A 22,056-nucleotide genomic window follows, 5' to 3' on the forward strand; every position below is an offset into this window, starting at 1 on the left:
ATACTGTAACGTTGCTATGTCTGTGATGGTAGACCATTATATAAGACATGCGTAAACACCAACACCACTGGCCGCATTCATGAATGCACTGGTAATGAGGCTCGTCTCACCTGACACGGTGAACACTATACAAGTCGAGCATCTGTAGTTAAACTTTAATGTCAATATAAATATAGATAACACGTATCACAAACTAGTTACTAGTGAAAAATAACATCTGTTATGTTCTGAGGTCATCGACTCAAAATGCATTAGTTGACAGACTATTAATTCCCATATACTTCTTTCTTTCCCTCCCCCCACTCCCCTTCCCTTCCCTCCCTCCCCACATGGACACGTACGTACGTGATTCCAGAGTGTGGACAAGGTCACATCATCGGTGGGTCGCGTCCAGCCTGGAACTTGAAAGTTTTGTCATTTCCCGGTGACAAAACTTTACACCTTTCCTAGGTCACACTTCCCTTTATATCACGATACTCGGGCGACACAGCTATATCAAGGTGACAGGCCACACTGATGTGTGCGGGTCAGGATCAAGTACACTATGGGGTAAAAATATCTTTGTTTTGTAGTTATATCTTTTGCTGTATTCACAAGAAAGCACTAAATCCGAATGGGTCGCACAGCACCAAGTTGTCCAATATATACTAACAAAAAATCACTTTAATATATACAAAAGGGATTTAAAATCGTCAAGGGAGTGAGCTAACCATTGGTCCGCCCACACTAGCTGGGTAGCATTGAAAATGGGTTTTGCAAATATTTTTGTTAGTAGGTTTGGGTTTGAGGAAGACCTGCATAGTATGGGCCAGTAGGCCTACTGCAGTGTTCCTCCTTTCTTATGTTCTTATGGTCTACCCACACTAGCTGGTCGCTGTGTCTTTGGTGTTACTGCTGTGTTCGCTACTGTGATTTCCTTGACGGGGATGCTATCAGCTTGAATTCTCTGTGCCGGGGCCGAGGTCACACGGGGTCAGACCGTGTCACGCTGGGGTCGAGGGTGGTTGCGATCGATGTCGATTACAGGCGCCGATGCCAGTCGCAATTGTCGACGGACATGACGGGTGACAATCTGGGTGGTACTGATGGGCGGTAGCACAACGTTGGAGGTGGAAGAGGTTGGTCTCTGAGGTGGCAGTGAGGCCAGAGGCGGCAGGGAGGAGGGCGGGGAGGTAAGTGTGGGAGGCAGGGAGAAGGTGGAGATGCGGGGATTGGGCGTGTGAAGTGTCCTTCCTGCCCGTGGGTTACGGGTGGTGCCCGTGGTGCCCCCAAGCCTTGCCTCTCGCCACGATCCCGCCTCGCCATCTTCAGAACCCAGACTTCGTGGACCTGAGGACTCCAGCGACTCTTGAGAGCCTACGGAGGCGCGAGATGCGCGCGAGAGAGGCTGCGTCGTGAGAGCATTGGAGTTCCGAGAAACCGTGCGGGCAGAGGACACCCGAGCACCTACAGTGCGCAGGGCTGAGCTGTACACTCGCAGGTCGCGCACCTGCGCCCGCAGCCTGTGCACCTCTCCACGCAGGTCTGTGACACGTCGCTCCCCAGCTTCCAGCTGCTGTTGCAGCTGCAGCTCCCGCCATCTGTGCTGCTCCTGCTCTTCCTCCGCCATCTTTTGCTGCTCCGCCAGCTGCTGCTCCAGCTGCGCCACGCGCTTTGTGCGCTCCTCGAGGAGCTTGTTGAGCTCTGCTACCTGTGCCCTCCATGTCTCCTCGTCTGTGAGCGTCACGTGACGCAGGTGTGTCTCGAACTGCAGGTCTGAAACAGTGGGGAAAATACAAATAACACTGTCCTGTTATCTACCACTAAACACAGATAAACACACTGCAGTTTAAATTTTATTAGGTGTCCCCAGAGGGAAATCTTTAAGTGGTTGTATGAAATCTCCATCTTCCCCCCCCCCTTCCAACGTTTCGTTTTTATTTCGTTCCTAACACGAGAATGTCTTATTCGATCGGCTTCAAATCTTCAACGCATGTGTACGGTAACTATGGCATGGTTCTTGGAACGCTTGACATATGCAGGTGCTATATGCCCGAAGTTGTAAAATCCATTCTCAGTTTCCTGGATTGGTTTCGATAACTTACAAAACCCACTGCTGCTTGGCTTCAAACGGTCAAAAACAGTGTCATGTAATTCTATAATGGCAGAAAATGAAATTCAAGTGTTTAGGCGCACATCTGTCAATTTTGTGTGTACAATAATGTGTAATTTTGATTCACGTTAAAGTTTACCTCTTCTGAACGGCTTTAATATTAATAACTGATGCATCTTACGACCAGGCTAATACCCAGCAAGTTTTGTGTGGGCAGATTTCTCTCTAAACTAAATTAGTTTATAAAACTTGGATTAGATGGAATTTATGCTATAGCTGGAGAATGCCTCTTCTGATAGGCTTCAATTTTTTTCAGCTTTGGTGTGTTTTCCAGAGAGGAAGGTGGGCTGCATAAGTCCCAGTTTGTCAGTTATATTTAATAATGATATTAATTTTCATTTAATGGTTAAAGAATGCCTTGCCTTATCGTCTTCAAACTATTAACGCTGATTCATTCCACACGAAGGATGACACTTAAGACTGTGTAGGTGCAGGTTTGATATTTTAACGAAATTATTAAAAAATTTGTACCTGTTGGAGAAATGCCTTTGCTGATAGGCTTCAAACTGTGTAAATGGGCTTTATTAAAAGTAAGCTTAGCTTTCACTTTGAGCTATGTAAATTTTGAGTTGTCAATATTAAATAAATTGATTCCAATTAAAAGTATTTTAGTATTGAATTTAGGGGAGTAGGCAAAAATTTGACAGTTTTATAGAATAATAATCAAATTATAATTTTACATATTTTTTTTTTCATTTAGGACTGGAGACAACTTTAAATATTACTGTAATAAATAAAACTGAAAAATATTGAAAGGTCGCGTTTTTATATATTTTCGATTTTCACGAGTTTAGTGAACTCTTAATACTGTACAGTGTAAGACTATATACCACAGCTGTCATACTATCACGTACAGTGTTCTTGTGCTATACTAACATCCTCCAAGACTTTCATTAATAAGTACAGAACGCCTTATTTGATCCCCATGAGGCTAGGAGGGAGAGAGTCTGGCATGTGGAAAGTTAAGAGGCAGGGACAGGAGCCAAGACTCGACCCCTGCAGCCAAAAAGAGGTGAGTACAAATGAGTGAGTACATCGACTTTTACAAGTAAACTAGCATATTCACTGGAAGTGCTAAAGCAGTACGGGTAAATTTATAGGTGGAACTATGAGGTGTATAACTACATGTCATAGCTTAGGCTAGTACCAAGAGTGACACTCGTGTAGATTTCGACGTTTCTGTGCTTCTGTTCAGCCACCTCGTTGCCAGACGTGACGCGTAGTTTATATATATATATATATATATATATATATATATATATATATATATATATATATATATATATATATATATATATATATATATATATATATATATATATATATATATATATATATATATATGCAAAACAACCACTGTGAAATAGTAGTGAAATTCCAAGCGCATTCGTGACTATTCACATTGACAACGTGAGTAGTCACGAAAGCGCTTGGAATTTCACTACTCTTTCACAGTGGTTGTTTTGCATAATTTAAAATCACCTGTTTACTGTGATCTTATTGCATATATAAATATATATATATATATATATATATATATATATATATATATATATATATATATATATATATATATATATATATATATATATATATATATATGTGTGTGTGTGTGTGTGTGTTTGTGGCTAAATCTAAGTTGTTGTAGATTTAAGTAATCAAGTCCAGCTTAATGTAAACAATATTAGTAAGCGTAAAGTGAATGTTCAGAAGTTGAAGACCACAGTGCTCTAGGACCACCACCAGCCCAACACTTACATCACCTTCTAGCTTATATTTCTCCTGCATGCTAGAATGACCTTGACAGTATTTACTCTCCAAGGTGACACAATCTGTCTCACCTACGTAGTGGGAACATACATGTACTTACCGAGGAGTCGAGATTCAGCTCCAGGGCCTACTTACACAGGTTCCTGGCCTCTTGGGCCCTGTCATACTTACTCTTGAAACTGTGCATGGTGTTTGCCTCCACCTCGTCTAGTTCATTCGTGTGCATATGTACATTCACCTATTTGCAAGGTCGTTTCTCAGATCCTGGCCCTGCATCTTGCCATTCTCCAGATTCACTCCTAAGTCTCTTGGGACCTGTTGTGCCTGCTCATAAGACTATGCTTGGAACCTGCCTCTACTTCCTCACCAAGGTCATTCCACTTCCTGACCACTCAGGGACTGAAAAAACTTCCTAACATCTCCGTGGATCATCTGTGACTTGAACTTCCTACCGTGTCCCCAGTTTCTCGTTTTTAGCCTCTCAAACAGTTTGCTCCTGTCTACCTTATCAATTCCCCTGAGTATTTTGTATGTTGTTATCATGTTCCCCCTGGTCCTACTGGCCTCCAGTGTCGTTAAATTCAATTCCGTTAGTCTCTCCTCGTAGTTCATGCCCCTTGGATTAGAAACAAGCATTGTTACATCTGCGCTTTCTCCTGTTTCTTAACATGCGTTTTCAGATGCTGGTTCCAAACTCCTAGATGCGCCTGACGTATGTTGTATAAGTTACCCAAAATGGCTCTTTGTTGATAGTCCTAAAGGTTACTTTTAGATTTGCCAGACAAGCATTAGTTGCAGAGGTTATTTAGCTGATGTAAGCCTCTGGCGATACTAGGCACTGCTCATTCCTAGATCTTTCTCTTTGAGTGAAGTCTGCAACCTCTGTCTCCCTAGGGCTTAGTCTGTACCTCGTTTCCAGTCTACTTGCTCCTTCGCCAATCTTCATGACCATGGATTTACCTGGGTTTCATTCAAACAATTACTTATCTGACCACTATTCCAATTTCTCCAGATCCCTTTATAGTCTTTCCTTGTCCTCATTTATTTTTATTCTCATTAGTTTTACATCATCAGCAAACAGGGATATATCTGAATCAGTACCATCTGGAATGTCATTTATATAAAATAGAAACAGTATTGGTCCTCATATCGATCCTTGCGGAACCATGCTAATTATTCTTCCCCATTCTGACGGTCACTCTTTGTTTCCTTCCCCAAAGATACTCTTTGATTCACTGGAGTATGTTCCCTGTTATTCTCGCCTGAATCTAAAGTTTTTGGTCCAGCCTCTTGTGGTATACAGTATCAAACATAAGCAGTACAGTGTGATCCTTTATTGACAACCTTTCGCCCACAGAGTGGGCTTTATCAAGTCACAAACATATCTACCTGGGTGGAAGGTACGTGAGTATTTATAGGATGAAGTCAGGATGAGAATGCTGGGTCAGGTGGAGAATGCTTCATGTGACAATCTACCGAGTAGGGTCATAGAATCTAAAACCTTGGGTAGCTCTGAAGAGAGATTGGATAAGTATATGAATAGACCTTCTGCAGTGTTCCTCCATTCTTTTGTTCTTATGTGGGATAGCGATGAAGAAGTTTCTTGGCAAGGGGTTTAGCTATGTTATAGAAGCCGTTGTTCTGGTTGAAGTTGTTGGATACCCAGATAAGTAATGATCACTTCTTCTTCTGTTATTAGGTGGTGGGTTGTGTATAACTGCAAATACTACTTTGAGTCCCTCAATCTTAACTTAGAACACTTTGAGATCGTTTTCCCTCTAGTGTGTGTGTGTGTGTGTGTGTGTGTGTGTGTGTGTGTGTGTGTGTGTGTGTGTGTGTGTGTGTGTGTGTGTGTGTGTGTGTGTGTGTGAGTGTGTGTGTGTGTACTCACCTAGTTGTACTCACCTAGTTGAGGTTGCAGGGGTCGAGTCCAAGCTCCTGGCCCCGCCTCTTCACTGATCGCTACTAGGTCACTCTCCCTGAACCGTGAGCTTTATCATACCTCTGCTTAAAGCTATGTATGGATCCTGCCTCCACTACATCGCTTCCCAAACTATTCCACTTACTGACTACTCTGTGGCTGAAGAAATACTTCCTAACATCCCTGTGATTCATCTGTGTCTTCAACTTCCAACTGTGTCCCCTTGTTACTGTGTCCAATCTCTGGAACATCCTGTCTTTGTCCACCTTGTCAATTCCTCTCAGTATTTTGTATGTCGTTATCATGTCCCCCCTATCTCTCCTGTCCTCCAGTGTCGTCAGGTTGATTTCCCTTAACCTCTCCTCGTAGGACATACCTCTTAGCTCTGGGATTAGTCTTGTTGCAAACCTTTGCACTTTCTCTAGTTTCTTTACGTGCTTGGCTAGGTGTGGGTTCCAAACTGGTGCCGCATACTCCAATGTGGGCCTAACGTACACGGTGTACAGGGTCCTGAACGATTCCTTATTAAGATGTCGGAATGCTGTTCTGAGGTTTGCTAGGCGCCCATATGCTGCAGCAGTTAATTGGTTGATGTGCGCTTCAGGAGATGTGCCTGGTATTATACTCACCCCAAGATCTTTTTCCTTGAGTGAGGTTTGTAGTCTTTGGCCCCCTAGACTGTACTCCGTCTGCGGTCTTCTTTGCCCATCCCCAATCTTCATGACTTTGCACTTGGTGGGATTGAACTCCAGGAGCCAATTGCTGGACCAGGTCTGCAGCCTGTCCAGATCCCTTTGTAGTTCTGCCTGGTCTTCGATCGAGTGAATTCTTCTCATCAACTTCACGTCATCTGCAAACAGGGACACCTCAGAGTCTATTCCTTCCGTCGTGTCATTCACAAATACCAGAAACAGCACTGGTCCTAGGACTGACCCCTGTGGGACCCCGCTGGTCACAGGTGCCCACTCTGACACCTCGCCACGTACCATGACTCGCTGCTGTCTTCCTGACAAGTATTCCCTGATCCATTGTAGTGCCTTCCCTGTTATCCCTGCTTGGTCCTCCAGTTTTTGCACCAATCTCTTGTGTGGAACTGTGTCAAACGCCTTCTTGCAGTCCAAGAATATGCAATCCACCCACCCCTCTCTCTCTTGTCTTACTGCTGTCACCATGTCATAGAACTCCAGTAGGTTTGTGACACAGGATTTCCCGTCCCTGAAACCATGTTGGCTGCTGTTGATGAGATCATTCCTTTCTAGGTGTTCCACCACTCTTCTCCTGATAATATTCTCCATGATTTTGCATACTATACATGTCAGTGACACTGGTCTGTAGTTTAATGCTTCATGTCTGTCTCCTTTTTTAAAGATTGGGACTACATTTGCTGTCTTCCATGCCTCAGGCAATCTCCCTGTTTCGATAGATGTATTGAATATTGTTGTTAGGGGTACACATAGTGCCTCTGCTCCCTCTCTCAATACCCATGGGGAGATGTTATCTGGCCCCATTGCCTTTGAGGTATCTAGCTCACTCAGAAGCCTCTTCACTTCTTCCTCGGTTGTGTGCACTGTGTCTAGCACATGGTGGTGTGCCCCACCTCTCCGTCTTTCTGGAGCCCCTTCTCTCTCCTCTGTGAACACTTCTTTGAATCTCTTGTTGAGTTCCTCACATACTTCACGGTCATTTCTTGTTGTCTCTCCTCCTTCCTTCCTTAGCCTGATTACCTGGTCCTTGACTGTTGTTTTCCTCCTGATGTGGCTGTACAACAGTTTCGGGTCAGATTTGGCTTTCGCTGCTATGTCATTTTCATATTGTCTTTGGGCCTCCCTTCTTATCTGTGCATATTCGTTTCTGGCTCTACGACTGCTCTCCTTATTCTCCTGGGTCCTTTGCCTTCTATATTTCTTCCATTCCCTAGCACACTTGGTTTTTGCCTCCCTGCACCTTTGGGTAAACCATGGGCTCATCCTGGCTTTTTTATTATTCCTGTTACCCTTGGGTACAAACCTCTCCTTAGCCTCCTTGCATTTTGTTGCTACATATTCCATCATTTCATTAACTGGCTTCCCTGCCAGTTCTCTGTCCCACTGAACCCCGTTCAGGAAGTTCCTCATTCCTGTGTAGTCCCCTTTCTTGTAGTTTGGTTTCATTCGTCCTGGCCTTCCTGCTTCTCCCTCCACTTGTGTGTACTCACCTATTTGTACTCACCTATTTGTGGTTGCAGGGGTCGAGTCATAGCTCCTGGCCCCGCCTCTTCAATGATTGCTACTAGGTCCTCTCTCTCCCTGCTCCATGAGCTTTATCATACCTCGCCTTAAAACTATGTATGGTTCCCGCCTCCACTACTTCACTTTCTAGGCTATTCCACGGCTTGACTACTCTATGACTGAAGAAATACTTCCTAACATCCCTTTGATTCATCTGAGTCTTCAACTTCCAATTGTGACCTCTTGTGTCTGTGTCCCATCTCTGGAACATCCTGTCTTTGTCCACCTCGTCTATTCCGCGCAGTATTTTATATGTCGTGTGTGTGTGTGTGTGTGTGTGTGTGTGTGTGTGTGTGTGTGTGTGTGTGTGTGTGTGTGTGTGAGTGTGAGTGTGAGTGTGTGTGTACTCACCTATTTGTGGTTGCAGGGGTCGAGTCTTAGCTCCTGGCCCCGCCTCTTCACCGGTTGCTACTGGGCCCTCTCTCTCCCCGCTCCATGAGCTTTATCAAACCTCGTCTTAAAACTGTGTATAGTTCCTGCCTCCACTACGTCATTTTCTAGGCTATTCCACTGCCTTACAACTCTATGACTGAAGAAATACTTCCTACTATCTCTCCGACTCATTTGTGTCTTCAACTTCCAATTGTGGCCTCTTGTTTCTGTGTCCCCTCCCTGGAACATCCTGTCTTTGTCCACCTTGTCTATTCCACGCAGTATTTTATATGTCGTTATCATGTCTCCCCTGACCCTCCTGTCCTCCAGTGTCGTCAGGCCGATTTCCCTTAATCTTTCTTCATAGGACATTCCCCTTAGCTCTGGAACTAACCTTGTCGCAAACCTTTGTACTTTCTCTAGTTTCTTGACGTGCTTTATCAAGTGCGGGTTCCAAACAGGTGCTGCATACTCCAGTATGGGCCTGACATACACGGTGTACAGTGTCTTGAATGATTCCTTACTAAGGTATCGGAATGCTATTCTCAGGTTTGCCAGGCGCCCATATGCTGCAGCAGTTATCTGATTGATGTGTGTTTCCGGAGACATGCTCGGTGTTATACTCACCCCAAGATCTTTCTCCTTGAGTGAGGTTTGCAGTCTTTGGCCACCTAGCCTATACTCTGTCTGTGGTCTTCTGTGCCCCTCCCCTATCTTCATGACTTTGCATTTGGCAGGATTAAATTCGAGAAGCCATTTGCTGGACCAGGTGTCCAGTCTGTCCAGGTCTCTTTGAAGTCCTGCCTGGTCCTCATCAGATTTAATTCTCCTCATTAACTTCACATCATCTGCAAACAGGGACACTTCTGAGTCTAACCCTTCCGTCATGTCGTTCACATATACCAAAAATAGCACTGGTCCTAGGACCGACCCCTGTGGGACCCCGCTCGTCACAGGTGCCCACTGTGTGTGTGTGTGTGTGTGTGTGTGTGTGTGTGTGTGTGTGTGTGTGTGTGTGTGTGTGTGTGTGTGTGTGTGTGTGTGTGTGTGTGTGTCTGGAGTTAGCTGAAACTTCTTTCTTTATCCCAAGATGCAAATTAAGAAGGAAGATTATTGCTGGCATACAAGATTTGCATAATTTATTGTGTTGGCAGTGTGCTGCTGCAGTTCCTACCTGAGGAAGGTATTTAGGAAAACATTCTTAGTTCCTACCAGAGGGAGGTACTTAGGAAAACACTGCTAGTTCCTACCAGAGGGAAGTACTCAGGAAAACACTCTTAGTTCCTATCAGAGGGAGGTAGTTTGGAAAACACTGCTAGTTCCTACCAGAGGGAGGTACTCAGAAAAACACTGCTAGTTCCTACCAGAGGGAGGTACTCAGGAAAACACTTTTAGTTCCTACCAGAGGGAGATGGTGGCAGTGACTGTAGTCACGGTGGTGCCAGGGACTGTGGTCACGGTGGTAAAGAAGGAAGTAGTCAAGGCGATAAAGTGTGGGAACTTAGCAGCACCAATTAGGTTACTCACCCTCCCTTCATGTGAGGTAGTTGGTGAGGTGAAGTAGGAGGTGAGGTAGGAGGCAGGAGGTGAGGAGTGAGGTAGGAGGCAGGAGGTGAGGAGTGAGGTAGGAGGCAGGAGGTGAGGAGTGAGGTAGGAGGCAGGAGGTGAGGAGTGAGGTAGGAGGCAGGAGGTGAGGAGTGAGGTAGGAGGCAGGAGGTGAGGAGTGAGGTAGGAGGCAGGAGGTGAGGAGTGAGGTAGGAGGCAGGAGGTGAGGAGTGAGGTAGGAGGCAGGAGGTAAGGAGTGAGGTAGGAGGCAGGAGGTGAGGTAGAAGGCGAGGTAGGAGGTGAAGTAGGAGGCAGGTGAAGTAGGGGGCAAAAGGCGAGGTAGAAGGCAGGAGACGAGGCAGAAAATGAAGTGGGAGGTGAAGTAGGGGGCTGGAAGTGAAGCAGGGAGCAGGAGGTGGTGTAGTAAGCAGGAGGTGAGGTAGAAGGCAGGACGTGAGGTAGGAGGTGAGGTAGAAAGCAGGAGGCGAGGCAGAAGGTGAAGTAGGGGGCAGGAGGTGAGGTAGAAGGCAGGAGGCAAGGTAGGAGGTGAAGTAGGAGGCAGGAGGTAAGGTTGGAGATGCTGAGGTACCTTCACATCGTTGCTGCAGTAGTTGTATCTGGTGGTGGAGTCCCTGGAGCACCGCCTCGTGTTCTGCCTGAAGGAACCTTACTGCTTCATGCACGCTGCCTCCAACCCTGCAACACAACACTGATCACTTTACAACCCTGCAACACGACACTGGTCACTCTACAACCCTGCAACAATACTGGTCACTTTACAACCCTGCAACACAACACTGGTCACTCTACAACCCCGCAACACAACACTGGTCACTCTACAACCCTGCAACATATGGTTGTAAAGTGACCGATGTAGAGTGGTTGATGTACTATAGGCCTACTGAGTCCTACCAACGAGCAACAAGTGTGGTGAGCGCAGTAGGTCCAACAGACGAACTACAAAAATTAAAAGCAGAAACAGAATACAAAACAAACTCAAACCCACTCAACAGTGTGGAAGGTTAATTCGAAGGATTTAGGAGTGATAATGCCAGAAGATACCATACCATGTTCAAGGACTACGACAGTGGTGCTGTCACAGTCGCAAGGAAACTGATAGACTAAGTATCAGTTTCCTTGCGATTATGACAGCTATCTAGTCATTAGATAGCTAGAACCTTCAAATGAAGAGATTCTAAGACAGTGATGATATATTTTGACAGTCACTTGTTCTCTCTACACTGGAATATTGGTGCACACTAACAGCCCCGTGCAAGGCAGGGCAAATGACAGAACCGGTGAATTTACTGAGAACCTTTACTGCATGTGTAAGTTCAGCCAGTAGGAACACCTGTAGTCCCTTCAACTTTACTCCCTTCAAAATGAGCAGGATCTTAATTTACACCGAAAGCAAAATCTTTGATAGATGGTATAAAATACCTCCAATGAAAAACAAAGGTGCCATAAGCACACTAAGAGATGCATAACTCAATAAGTGTTAAACGACCAAGACTCATCAGTACTTTCCCTTCAAACATAACGGGATTTACTTATAAGCTGGACTGTGATGCATATGTTGTACTGTGTCCGGCTAGCACCAACAACCCTGTTGGTCAGGCCATCAACCAGAATAATTAGTCTAGGACCAGGCTGTGGAGGGGCAGTGACCCCAGAATCGTCTTCAGGCACACAGTCAAATAACAATCCAGCGCTTCCTCTAAGATACATCGTTGTTGACAGTTTGAAGCCTATCAGCCTTCGAATTATCATATGAAATCCAATATTTGAATTTACTCAATTTTTTCAGTACAACTAATACACTGGCACCTACACAGCCCCAAGATCAAACCGAAAATTTATGTAATTAAGATACACCAGTGTTTACGTTGTTGATGTTGGTCAAAACATTCACTGTTCAGTTAGTGCAGAGGTAACCGGTTTTTTTTTACAATGGCAAATTAAACCTTTCACATCTAAAAATCAATGTGAATCATCCTTTGAGAAAAATCTACTATCGCCGTTATCGTGACCTCGTTACCTCCCTTGCTGTTGGCCAGTTCCCTTGCTGGAGGCCAGTTCCCTTGCTGCAGGCCAGTTCCCTTGTTGGAGGTCAGTTCCTTTGCTGGAGTGCATTTCCCTTGCTGGAGGTCAGTTCCTTTGCTGAAGGCCAGTTCCCTTGCTGAAGGCCAGTTCCTTTGCTGGGGGTCAGTTCCCTTGCTGGAGGTCAGTTCCCTTGCTGGAGTGCTGGAGGTCAGTTCCCTTGCTGGAGTGCTGGAGGTCAGTTTCCTTGCTGGAGGCCAGTTCTTCTACAAATTAACCGGTACACAAGAAACTAGTAGGCATCAAACTTATCTATAAGATGCTTGAACAATTAAAGAATACAGTAAAACCGTACAGAAGAGGCACACCCAAGTTATTTAACTGAAAAATATTACACCGATTTTAAAATAGCATTGGCAACTTGGCACCTACACTCCTCAGTGACACTGCCAAGCTGCTCCTAAGTAGGATACTGCAGTCATGGAAGTCTGAAACCGATCGGATCAGGTGTTTTCATGTCATAAATGAAAACCTTGGTGGAAAAACAAGTTTAACCACTTCGAGGCCACTGAATAAGATGGACTCAATAAGATGGACACTTAATATGATGGAATTCAATTCCCTTAAAATATCTACAAATATTTTGAAAAAAAAAAAAACTTTAGAATTATTTTATCCATCGCTGGAAGATGTCAGAGGTTGTAGCACACGAGAGTTAGGATGATTTTTCACGTGAAAATGAATTATGTTGGTGACACCTGGAAGAGGAACATGAAATCAATACCTTCCCTTGTCCAAGATTGTGTAGTTGAGGAACAGGGAAGGGGTTGAGTTATGGTGGCGAGGAGTGGATGTTATGGTGGCGAGGGGGTCGATGTCTATAGGGGGAAGGGATAGGTGTTATGGTGGGGAGGGAGTTAATGTTAAAGCGGGGAGGGGGTTAATGTTAAGGTGGGGAGGGGGTTGATGTGAAGGTGGGAAAGGGTAGATGTTAAGGTGGAAAGGGGGTAATGTGAAGGTGGGGACTGGGTAGATGTCAAGGTGGGGAGGGAGAATATGTGAAGGTGGGGAGGGGGTAGATGTTAGGGTGAGGAGGGGGAAGATGTCAAGGTGGGGAGTGGGTAGATGTTGGTGGGGAGAGGGTAGATGTCAAGGTGGGGAGGGGGTAGATGTCAAGGTGGGGAGGCGGAAGATGTCAAAGTGGGGAGGGGGTAGATGTTTAAGGTGGGGAGGGGGTAGATGTCAAGGTGGGGAGGGGGTAGATGTCAAGGTGGGGAGGGGGTAAATGTCAATGTGGGGAGGGGGTAGATGTCAAGGTGGGGAGGGGGTATATGTCAAGGTGGGGATGGGGTAAATGTCAAGGTGGGGAGGGGCTAGATGTCAAGGGAGGGGGTGGCGAGAGTAGGTCATTGACAGGTCACGAATGACAGGGAGGGGAGGGGAGGGAGAAGGGGTACTGGATCTATAACGGAGTACTGCTGACAGTAGTGAAGACAATGTACAGACGTTTTCATTGGGACGATGATGTTTCGCTTTGTGTAGTCTTACCAAGTCGAAATAAAGCTCTACACAGAGCGAAACTCTTGCTGTGCCGTGTGTGTTCCCTCTACAATTTGTGAGTCAGGGCAGGTCACTCACACCTCACCACCACACTGTGTGTTAACTGTGAGTCTTGGCAGGTCACTCACACACCACCACACAGTATGTGTTAACTGTGAGTCTTAGTAGATTACTCACACCTTACCACCACACAGTGTGGTGGTCACGTACACAAATATTCAAGATATAATTAAAGCGTTTCAGTCCTGGACCATGTTGACTCCAATAATACATAGGATACAAGAAATACAACACACAGAAACCGAGGCGCTTGTGAGGTGAGAGTATTCAGGGCAGGTGTGAACATAATGCCTGTCAATATTTTGTTATATGTAGTCACTATAAGCATCCATCACTCCATTTTCAAGACATCCTACAATAAACTAGTCAATTTTAATCCTTCTGGTACGTTATTTATATAAATTATAAACATTGGGAGACAGTACAGATCCTTGGGGCATCCCACTGGTGACGTCTCCCCACGAGGACATTTTTGCCTCTTGTAACTGTTCGCGTTTTCCTCTCAAATATAAATTCTCGTAATAGTTTATCTTTTAATCCTTCTGTATAGTGCAGTTTTTCCATATTAGTGTTTCGTGGGGAGCTATCAAAACATTTCTTAAAGTCTAGATAAATACAATAAAAAAAATACATGACTCTGTAGTAGAAACTTATTGAATTTGGAAACCGAAAACCGAATCGTTTACTATTTGATAAGTTTTTGCTTTCCAAGTATTTTATCCACTTAGCTCTAATGAGTTTCCAATAGTTTTGCGGCATTTGTTAGCGACCTTGGTCGGTAGTTTAAATGGTTTTCTCTGTATCCTATTAACATACTGGCACAGTGTGTGTCGTCTTTCATCTGTCTGCCGATTTAACTTCTTGTACTGAAATCGTAAAAATGTCCAAAGTGGATAGCATAACTCTCCTGCATGTTGATATCCCGCCTAGTCCTAGTTTTTGCCACCATCTTGGAGTAATTTCCTAACTCACTCTTTGTTTCAGTATTCTCCATGTAGGCTATCTATTTGGGATTTGAATCCTATAAATTTCTAGTATCTTTCATAAACACATTGTGAAACGTTGTGTACCGCCTCACACATTGCTACCTCAGTATTTGTGATTCTGTGGAGATAAAATGTATAAAATACCGACACCATGGAAAAATAAAACAGAAATACTATATAATGCGATTCTTTATTGACCACGTTTCACCTACACAGTGGACTTTATCAAGTCCACAACAGATGTATCTGGACAAAGAGTACATGAGTGTATGTAGGATGGAGAGTCAGGTGGAGAATATTGGTTTAGGTTGTATTTGACAGGGACCTACACTCTCAGATACAACCTACCGAACATTCTCTACCTGACTCTCCAACACTACATATACTCATGTACTCTTTACCCAGGTAGATCTGTTTGTAACTTGATAAAGCCCACTGTGTGGGCGAAACCTAGTCAGTAAATGATCGCATTATATTGCATTTGTGTTTAATTGTTCGTCAGTGATTTTCTCATTTTTTTTATTCTTTGTTGTCATCAACATTTACTATACTTTTTTCTTCACAAACTTGAAAGATTTGGTTCTACTTTGCTCTTATCTACTATTTTTTTTCAAAGTTTTTCTTCTTCTCTTCATATATTTGTATATTCGTTTCTTGCTTGTTTGAATCTCTTAAATTTCTTTATGGGTCCGTTTCCTATTTTAGTCTTTTTCCATAGCTCTCTATCGCCTTCCATTCATACATTTATTGTTATTTTGTCTTGTATTCCATTTTTTGGAATAAACTCTTTGATGCCGTTTTTCATACACGTTACAGAACTCTCAAATAACACTGGTTTAACCGTGTTTCATCATCTACGTCATATTTAACAGAATATGAGTTTTATTATCAGAAGAACACTATCACTCTTTTCCAGAAGATTTAGATGAGGGGTGAGTGCAAAAAGACAGCTGCAGAGAGGAATTTTATTGAGACGTCTCTAACGTGTAAAAAAAGATTTTTATGTCATTGAAGAGGCTTGTTCTACAGGCGAAACGTCTCAGTGAAGGTCTTCTCTGTAACTGTGTTTTTTCACCACTTGTTGGTTTTACGATCTCTGTCTCGATAATATTTTTTTTTAACCATGAGGCTTAGCCACCCAGGATATCAGAAGAAAGTCAGTGCGTCATCGAGGGGCTGTCTGTCTTATTTTATTGTGGTCCTTCAGTCTTGTCCCCCAGGATGCGACCCACACCAGTCGACCAACACCCAGGTGCCTACTTACTGCTAGGTGAACAGGGACAGCAGGTGTAAAGAAGCACGTTCGACGTTTCCACCCATACCAGGGATTGAACCACAGACACTCAGTGTGTGAGGCAAGAGCGTTGCCCACCATTTTGCGATCTTTGTTTCGAGAGAGCTAGATAATGTTGGATGTCTTCCTTTAGTCTAGCAAACACTTGAGTGATGTTGGTGTGCTGTTTTCACTACTCCTGTCACTGTAGCTATGTGAAGGTGATGTGTTCTTAGTACCCTCTGGTGAGAGTGGCACCCTGTGGGAAGAGTGGCACCCTGTAGGAAGAGTGGTACCCTGTGGGAAGAGTGGCACCTTTTGGGAAGAGTGGTACCCTGTGGGAAAAGTGGCACCCTGTAGTAAGAGTGGCACCCTGTGGGAAGAGTGGCACCCCCTCCCAGAGTAGAAGCCCTTACTCAAACCTCCACCAGTGTTAAGGTGACCCAGCGATGGTGGTGGTGGGGGGGGGGGTACGTCGATATTTACGTAGGTCTCACTAGGCAACCAACGTCCTTGTATCACCCGTGTTTATACTGTGAAGGTTAGCATACAACTTGAGTGTTGGTAAGTGAACGTCACGTTGATGAGAGTGAACGTTACGTTGATGACAGTGAACGTCACGTTGGTGAGGATGAGTGTTGGTGTGTCTGAGTGAACTTAACGTTGATGAGGGTAAGTGTTAGTGAGGGGTGAGTGTGTCTGAGTGAACGTGATTTTGGTGAGGGCAAGTGTTGGTGAGTCTGAGTGAACGTAACGTTGGTGATGGTAAGTTCAAACCTTGATCAACATTGTTGCATGTGCATGCCGGTGTTGTGAACATCGGTGTTGTACGTCTGTAAAGGTCACCATCACACCAGACACTGCATCCAACCTCCCAGACACTGCATCCACCCTTCTTGCTGCTTCTCAACCAAGCTCAAGCTGAACCAGCAGCCCATGCTCACACCAAGAGTGACTCACATCAACCATGCTCACACTAAGAGTGACTCACGTCAGCCATGCTCACACCAAGAGTGACTCATGTCAACCATTGCCAAACATATTATGGCACATTTTTATCTAATTTTTTTGTTAATTTCAAGTTTGTAAAAGTTAATTTAAATTAACCGAATCTAATCTAGAAGTAATTGAAATATAATTTGAAGAGATACAGGAAATGTGGAATGGTTGACGGTGAGCTGCGCCTCAACCACTGGCGTGTTAGAATGAGAATGGGTTGCCAGCAGGTAATCTATGCATCTGTTGAAGAAGCATTGTTATTAGTTATGGTGCTTGAACATTTTGAAGCTGATCTCAGCACATCGCCTCATCGCCAGGAGCGGTAACTCGACCCCTACACTTTCTCCCGCAGCATGGAAACAGTAATAAGCCTGTTAAAATATCTGCTTAGATGACATTATTATTATTATTATTATTATTATTATTATTATTATTATTATTATTATTATTATTATTATTATTATTACATTCATGGGGGAGCACTTACGAGGCGCGTGAGTTTCCCTGTCTCCTAATATCATGTTTATTTTTCCCCTATAATCTACCTTCTCCATAATTACTATCGCATTTGCTTTGTTTGCGCTCGTAAGGTGAAGTCTAGGAACTTTCCTTTGATCATGGTATAACTTAACAAGTCTATGAGGACAATTGTGTTGCAGAGGTCTGAGCTTTTAAGCAAATGTGATAGTAATTATGGACATGGTAAATTATAGAGGAAAAATAACATTATAGAAGACAGGGTAACTGACGTGGCCTTAAACATACAGGGGTCATACAGTGCCTCGGGGAATGGAAGGCATGCTGGTTTGATTCAAGAAATTGGAGCATTGGTCTAATTCCTTAGATCAAGAGCTCCCCTCCGCTCACCATCATCAAGGAACCTTCATGGAGGGGCACTTGGATGACAGCCACCTAACACTAGGACAGTCTACATAGTATTTGTGTGTTAAACTAGTTTTAATAACTCATGAAATCGTTGATGATGAAGACACATGTGCAGCAGTTAGGTATCTTTATTGTTGAAACGTTTCGCCTACACAGCAGGCTTCTTCAGTTAAATACAGAGGCAGTAGACGTGGTAGTGAGATGAAGATTATGTAATCAGTCCATCAGCCTTGGAGAAGTAGTATTTGAGGTGGTCAGTCCCTCAGGCTGGAGAAGAGTTCAGTTCCATGGAACTCAACTCTTCTCCAGGCTGAGGGACTGACCACCTCAAATACTATTTTTCTAAGGTCGATGGACTGATTACATCATCATTTAACTACCACACCTGCTGCCTCTGTATTTGACTGAAGAAGTCTACTGTGTAGGCGTAACGTTTCAACAATAAAGATACCCAACTGTTGCACGTGTGTCTTAATCATCAACTTGTCAGTATTTTATACTATTTTCAATACATCACGAAATCGTAATAAGACGATTGGTTAACACACTGGTCTGTGAGTTTAAGGTGTCGCTCGCCATGGGTTCACACCCAACCCGTTACATCATTTAATAGTATAATGAACCCACAGACAATCTAGATACGTCACATCCGTCACATACGTGACATCGCTGATGCATTGTCTTGAGTCTGATTCTTTTCTATTTTTCATCCTTATTAACTTGAAATAATTTTCTCTATTTATAATGGACGTTAAGCAGTAATGTCTGCAAACATTATTAAGTAAACTTTTCATTTGATTTCAGGTGTACTTAAGATGGATGATAACTTGATTTTGTATATTATAGGATTCCTTCATATACATTCTAGTTTGACATCCTGTTGTATTTGAGGCTTCGCTGTCCATTTGCTGTCAGTCGTCAGTTAATTCTAGTCTCACTCATCCAACCCTCCTGTCCTGAGACTAAATTCCATTTTTCGTTTACATTCCGCCCCAGAAACGGTGGATCCAGTCCCTCGATAACACGATCGTGCAGCTCGTGGCTTGTGACCTCTTCCAACAGTACTTTTTCAAATGTTACTTTTTATATATTACTTGAGGTGGGTATCTGATGGGTAGCCAATCCTACCAAGAAGTATAAATAATAGAAGTCCTAAGGTTATACTTCAGCCTTACTGTATTGCTCAGCTCCCGGCTGGGTAACTTACTGAGGAGGATAACCAAGTATCGGAAACCTTTCCCACGAAGAGCGATAAGGCGCAATACCGTGACTGGAACAATATACAAATAACCCGCACATCGAGAGAAAAGCTTATGACGACGTTTCGGTCTGTCTTGGACCATTCACAAGTCACACTGACAGAAGAGAGTAAGTCAGTATATATAGGCGAGGAGGACAAGGACGGAGAAAGAGGAAACAGAAGTAGTGGTGGCGGCGGAAACTACTCTCCCTACTACTTCCTCTACCAGCATTATCACCACCACTACTACTGTTTCCTTCTCTCTTTCTCCCGTCCTTGTCCTCCTCGCCTATATATACTGGCTCACTCTCTTCTGTCAGTGTGACTTGTGAATAGTTCAAAACGGACCGAAACGTCGTCGTAAGCTTTTCTCTCTCCTAAGAAGACATTCTAAAGGCGATGAACTTGCACTCTCAAAAGTCGTACAATTAGAGAGGATATCACTGAAGTATACACAATGAAAATCGTCATAAATGAAGTGGATATGAAAACCCCGTTAAAAATATTTAATCACAACAAAACTAACAGTCAAGAGATTTAAGTTAAACAGATTTAGAAACGACGAAGGAGAGTATTGGTTTGGTGATGTATGTGAATTGGTGGAACAAACTCTAAAAATGGGTTAGACAGGTGTGAGATGGACCTGCCTATCATGGGCAAATAGGCCTACTACAGTAACTAATTATTATGTACCTCCCTACTCCAAGGATACAGGTGTAGGCATGTCATCTGACTAACGTTGGTGCAGGGGTATACGAATGGTGTACAGATGTGTACAGGAATACAGCTGTGGTGCACAGGGGTACAGATGTGATGTACAAGTGTACAGATGTGGTGTACATGGGTACAGATGTGATGCGCAGGGGCACAGATGTAGTCTACAGGGTACAGATGTGGTGTACAAGTGTGAAAGTTAAAACCTAACAACCCCTTTTGTGTGTGTGAGACAGACAGATAGACAGACACAGAGAGAGAAAAAGACAAAGACAGAGAAACAGACATAGACTCAGAGAGAATGAGAGAGAAATTGAAAGAGAATGAAAGAGAGAATTTACCTTGACGATGAACCACACCCGTAGCGATGCAACTCTCCCACACCCACGCCCACACTTACCCACGCTACACACCCACGCCCACACTTACCCACGCTACACACCCACGCCCACACTTACCCACGCTACACACCCACACTTCATACATCTACCCACTCACGCCACACACCCACACGTCCTCATCCACTCACGCCACACACCCACACGTCCTCATCCACTCACGCCACACACCTACACTTCCTCATCCACTCACGCCACACACCCACACGTCCTCATCCACTCACGCCACACACCCACACGTCCTCATCCACTCACGCCACACACCCACACGTCCTCATCCACTCACGCCACACACCCACACGTCCTCATCCACTCACGCCACACACCCACACGTCCTCATCCACTCACGCCACACACCCACACGTCCTCATCCACTCACGCCACACACCCACACGTCCTCATCCACTCACGCCACACACCCACACTTCCTCATCCACTCACGCCACACACTCACACGTCCTCATCCACTCACGCCACACCCCCACACGCCCTCATCCACTCACGCCACACACCCACACGTCCTCATCCACTCACGCCACACACCCACACGTCCTCATCCACTCACGCCACACACCCACACTTCCTCATCCACTCACGCCACACACCCACACGTCCTCATCCACTCACGCCACACACCCACACGTCCTCATCCACTCACGCCACACACCCACACTTCCTCATCCACTCACGCCACACACCCACACGTCCTCATCCACTCACGCCACACACCCACACGTCCTCATCCACACACCCACACGTCCTCATCCACTCACGCCACACACCCACACGTCCTCATCCACTCACGCCACACACCCACACTTCCTCATCCACTCACGCCACACACCCACACGTCCTCATCCACTCACGCCACACACCCACACGTCCTCATCCACTCACGCCACACACCCACACTTCCTCATCCACTCACGCCACACACCCACACGTCCTCATCCACTCACGCCACACACCCACACGTCCTCATCCACTCACGCCACACACCCACACGTCCTCATCCACTCACGCCACACACCCACACGTCCTCATCCACTCACGCCACACACCCACACTTCCTCATCCACTCACGCCACACACCCACACGTCCTCATCCACTCACGCCACACACCCACACGTCTCTCAGTAGTAGTAACCAGTTACCAGTAACCAGGGTACCGTTGACTCAACGACCAACCGTCTCTGCCTGAGTCACTATCTGAATTCATATTGTGCTGACCTCAGCAGTATCAAAGGCCCCCTCACATAGGGTACTGTGGGCGGCTAGTCAGTGTTACGAGAGGAGCGAGTGAGATAGGTACGGCTGGCAAGGGCTCTCTCCACATAACTGCAATTATACGTAATAACAGCCTACGTGAGTATTTCTTACCTAATCCACGTATCGAACTCCCACATGATACGTCCTCATCCACTCACGCCACACACCCACACTTCCTCATCCACTCACGCCACACACCCACACGTCCTCATCCACTCACGCCACACACCCACACGTCCTCAGCCACTCACGCCACACACCCACACGTCCTCATCCACTCACGCCACACACCCACACGTCCTCATCCACTCACGCCACACACCCACACGTCCTCATCCACTCACGCCACACACCCACACGTCCTCATCCACTCACGCCACACACCCACACGTCCTCATCCACTCACGCCACACACCCACACGTCTTCATCCACTCACGCCACACACCCACACGTCTTCATCCACTCACGCCACACACCCACACGTCTTCATCCACTCACGCCACACACCCACACGTCTTCATCCACTCACGCCACACACCCACACGTCCTCATCCACTCACGCCACACACCCACACGTCCACATACACTCACGCCACACTCCCA

The 22,056-nt window shown here is 45.1% G+C and overlaps 1 protein-coding gene across 3 annotated transcripts in view; it reads right to left on the reverse strand.

Annotated features, from left to right (window-relative positions):
* LOC128699332 (coiled-coil domain-containing 92B-like) overlaps window positions 1-22,056 on the reverse strand; it is a 92,389-nt gene that overhangs the window by 18 nt on the left and 70,315 nt on the right. For all 3 annotated transcript variants that reach the window (XM_070098246.1, XM_070098245.1, XM_070098244.1), the window contains 2 exons: window positions 10,617-10,723; window positions 1-1,755 (listed from right to left, as the gene is read on the reverse strand). The exon at window positions 1-1,755 is cut by the window's left edge and continues 18 nt beyond it. In XM_070098246.1, coding sequence (XP_069954347.1) covers window positions 974-1,755; window positions 10,617-10,723 — 889 coding nt within the window. In that variant the 3' untranslated portion in view covers window positions 1-973. The remainder of the gene's footprint in view (window positions 1,756-10,616; window positions 10,724-22,056) is intronic.

The sequence above is a fragment of the Cherax quadricarinatus genome, chromosome 61 (assembly GCF_038502225.1).
Source record: "Cherax quadricarinatus isolate ZL_2023a chromosome 61, ASM3850222v1, whole genome shotgun sequence".
Taxonomy (NCBI): domain Eukaryota; kingdom Metazoa; phylum Arthropoda; class Malacostraca; order Decapoda; family Parastacidae; genus Cherax; species Cherax quadricarinatus.